Below are 3,098 nucleotides of genomic sequence, written 5' to 3'. Positions count from 1 at the left end.
TTAAATGTCAAGTGGAAATTACATACAGCATTTAGGCCCCAGAGTTCTGGGATAGTGGAAGGAACCAACTGGACACTTAAAGAGACACTCTGCAAGTGGATCATAGAGACTGACTGCTCCTGGGTGGACTTGTTTCCAACGGCTCTGCTCAGACTCAGGATGACCCCATGGTCCCATGGCTATTCTCCATATAAAATTGTGTATGGGAGGCCCCCTCCCATAATAAAACAGGTGTCAACAAATTTGCCTCAGGTAAGGGGAGATGTAATTTCACAGCAGATGAAACAACTGGGTAAGGTAATAAATCAGGTAACTAAGTCTGTATAAGAAAGGGTGTCATTCCCCTTTGGGGAACAAATTCACGAATTTGTGCCCAGGGATCAGGTGTGGGTCAAGGACTGGAAACATGACTCCTTGGCCTCACATTGGAAGGGTCCATATACTGTTGTTCTAACCACCCCTACAGAAGTTAAAGTTGCAGGTGTCACTCCCTGGATCCACCACATGAGGATGAAAAGAACATACCATGCAGACCCATAAAATGTGGAGTGGACTGTGCAGAGGGACCCCACTGACCCTCGAGAGACTAAGATCATTCTTAAGAAGAAGAAGGAAAAGAAGATCCCGGACCAGCCCCTTCAGGATGAAGCTGCATAATCAACTCCTGCTGCTTGGCCTCATCAACGTGATTTTAAATTTAACTTCCATTTCAACTCAGGACGATGTTCTCATCTCATGCGCACATTCCTACACAGACTTCCACAACACCTCCAACTGCTGGATATGTGGGGCTATGCCTCTGTCTGTGATGGATGGACTTCCTTGGTGGATGTCACCGCTCTGCCAAGGAGATTTTAAACCACTCTGCTCTTTTCTGTGGCAACAAAAAGAGACTTTCCTTTCTTTTGTCAATCATAATCTCTCCTTGCTCTCTTGGTGTAAGCCAGACCTACAGCCAATAGACTCAGGTTATGAGGTTACATTTGATGTAAACACCAGTTTCATAAAAGTATCAAAGCCTTTATCTCATATTTAAAGAACAAAAAGGAAAAAATGCTCCCTGACGGGCAAGGGAGGACAGGCCTCTAGGTATGTTGAACAATTCTACCAAGTCTGGGATGAATATTTCGGGATGACCCCAGAAAAGGGTCAATTAATTACTCCCACTGCTATATGCTGGGAACAAAAAGAACAAAGGGTATGGTTTAGTGACCGTCCATTAAACACAAAAGAACTAAAAGTATATGGGGTATCTATCCCCCGAACAATGTAAATGAACATTCGGGGTCACATACCACCCCGATTAGTCCATCCATTGGCTAGGCTCTGACTGGAAATATAACCCTGGAATCCACTAGGTGGAGCCCAACAGAATCCAATGGCTTTGGGGGCCTAACCTTTGGCCTTGGTTACCAATTGGCTGGGTAGGCCACGGCACAGTGGGGTTTGCTTTTGCCCATGGCAGCATAAAGCCTAACCTATAACAAGCCCCGGTAAATATACATTATTTACATGCTAGGTGGACAAGGTCTGTGTTTCAATGGTATGAGTATATTGCTGCCTTATTCGTGCCTTCTTTAGGGACAACAGATATGATGATTAAAGTAGAAGCCTTGACTAATTTCGTAAAACAGGCCCTCCTAGATAGTGCTAAAGCCATTCAAGTCTTAAAATGAAGAACAAATCCAAATGAGAAAAGAAGTAATTCAAAATAGAATGGCTTTGGACATGCTCACAGCTGCTCAAGGAGGGACCTGTGCTATAATTAAGGTTGAATGTTGTGTATATATTCCTTATTTATCTGGCAGTGTATCAGCTGCTTTCGATGACAGGAAAAACAGGCAAAAGCAATATCAAATGAAAGCATTCCTTCCTGGACTTCAGTCCTATCTTGGGTGAAGAGTGATTGATGGAAAACTATATTTACTATTGTTATAGTTGCCTTGATAGTTCCGCTTTGTGGACCTTGCATTTTACAATGCGTTATGAACTTTATAACCCAAAGATTGGTGTCGTTCTCCCAAATTGGTGTTCGGAGAGCCAGGGTGCAATATATCCCTATGAGTGATGCTCATACTATGAGTTAAGAGCATCAAGAGGGGGAAATGAAGGAGGAAACAGACAGAACAGGCTCCCTCTTGAAAGCAGGACTCCATCTTGTGCTGGACTGTGGACTTTGAGCTATATGCCTAGTATCTATGGAAACAACTTACCAACTGAAAAACTAGACCCCCCCCCTCCAATGGAAGAGCCCTAGTGCTCATACCTAGACTCTCCGTCGCCTAAAATAATACCCTAATTATCTGTATAACTGAATAGAATCATAAATTCTATTATGCTTGTTGGGGTATGACCACAGGCCTATTGATAATTGTCCACTGTTAACTACCTAGGCTTAAGGCATACGAATCACAGGTTTAAGGCATACAAATCATGAGTTAACTTTGTATCTTTCTTTTCCTTTGTTCAGACTAGTTTCAGAGAATTTGGGAAGGTGGGTTTGAGCACGTACACTTAGGGTATAAAATGTTTTCACAAAAACTGGTTGAGGTCCTTGGCTAAGAGGAGACTCTGCCTTGGGCCCGCCAGTATAATAACTGCACTCCACTATCTGCATTGTCCTGAGTGAGTTTGTTTCCCGGAACTCATGGCTACAACAGCCCCTCAAATGCATAGTCTCAGAATTAACTTAACTGCAGGGTTTTAATCTGTTGCACCTGTCACTTCCAGAGCAGTTCCCCCTTCTTCATTTAGGCTTCCTCTGTTTGCAAGTCTCTTCAGTGTCTAATTTCTGCACTGACAGGAGGGGTCGAAGGTGCCTACTTATTTAGGCTCATTTGTTCAATTGTGCTGTGGAGAGGGAGGAATACTGCAAACAAATACCACTGGCATGTGTGGGGAGTGCTCACAGTAGATGAACCACACTGGGTTTGCCACCACCCAATGTGGCATGTACTTGCTGGGTCAAGTTCCAGGGTGCTCTACAAGGGCACTGTCCCAAGTGGTCCCTACATTTCATTCACTTTCCAGGTCTAAGCCACTCAGGTTGTCGGGTGTTCTGCACAGGTACAGATGTGCTGTGTGTTTTGTGCCCTTCC

General features: G+C 44.0%; 1 protein-coding gene across 1 annotated transcript; it reads left to right on the top strand.

Annotated features, from left to right (window-relative positions):
• The first annotated feature begins 643 nt into the window (after positions 1-643).
• Positions 644-2,087, top strand: ERVFC1 (endogenous retrovirus group FC1 Env polyprotein). Its single transcript, XM_081564229.1, is given in 4 exon segments — positions 644-1,237; positions 1,239-1,670; positions 1,672-1,828; positions 1,831-2,087. Coding segments are annotated over 4 exon segments (1,440 nt in total).
• Positions 2,088-3,098: the final 1,011 nt, after the last annotated feature.

The sequence above is a fragment of the Giraffa tippelskirchi genome, chromosome X (assembly GCF_054371585.1).
Source record: "Giraffa tippelskirchi isolate mGirTip1 chromosome X, T2T-mGirTip1v1.2.pri, whole genome shotgun sequence".
Taxonomy (NCBI): Eukaryota; Metazoa; Chordata; class Mammalia; order Artiodactyla; family Giraffidae; genus Giraffa; species Giraffa tippelskirchi.
Note: the sequence above shows the minus strand (reverse complement) of the source record. Positions and strands in the feature narration are given on the sequence as shown.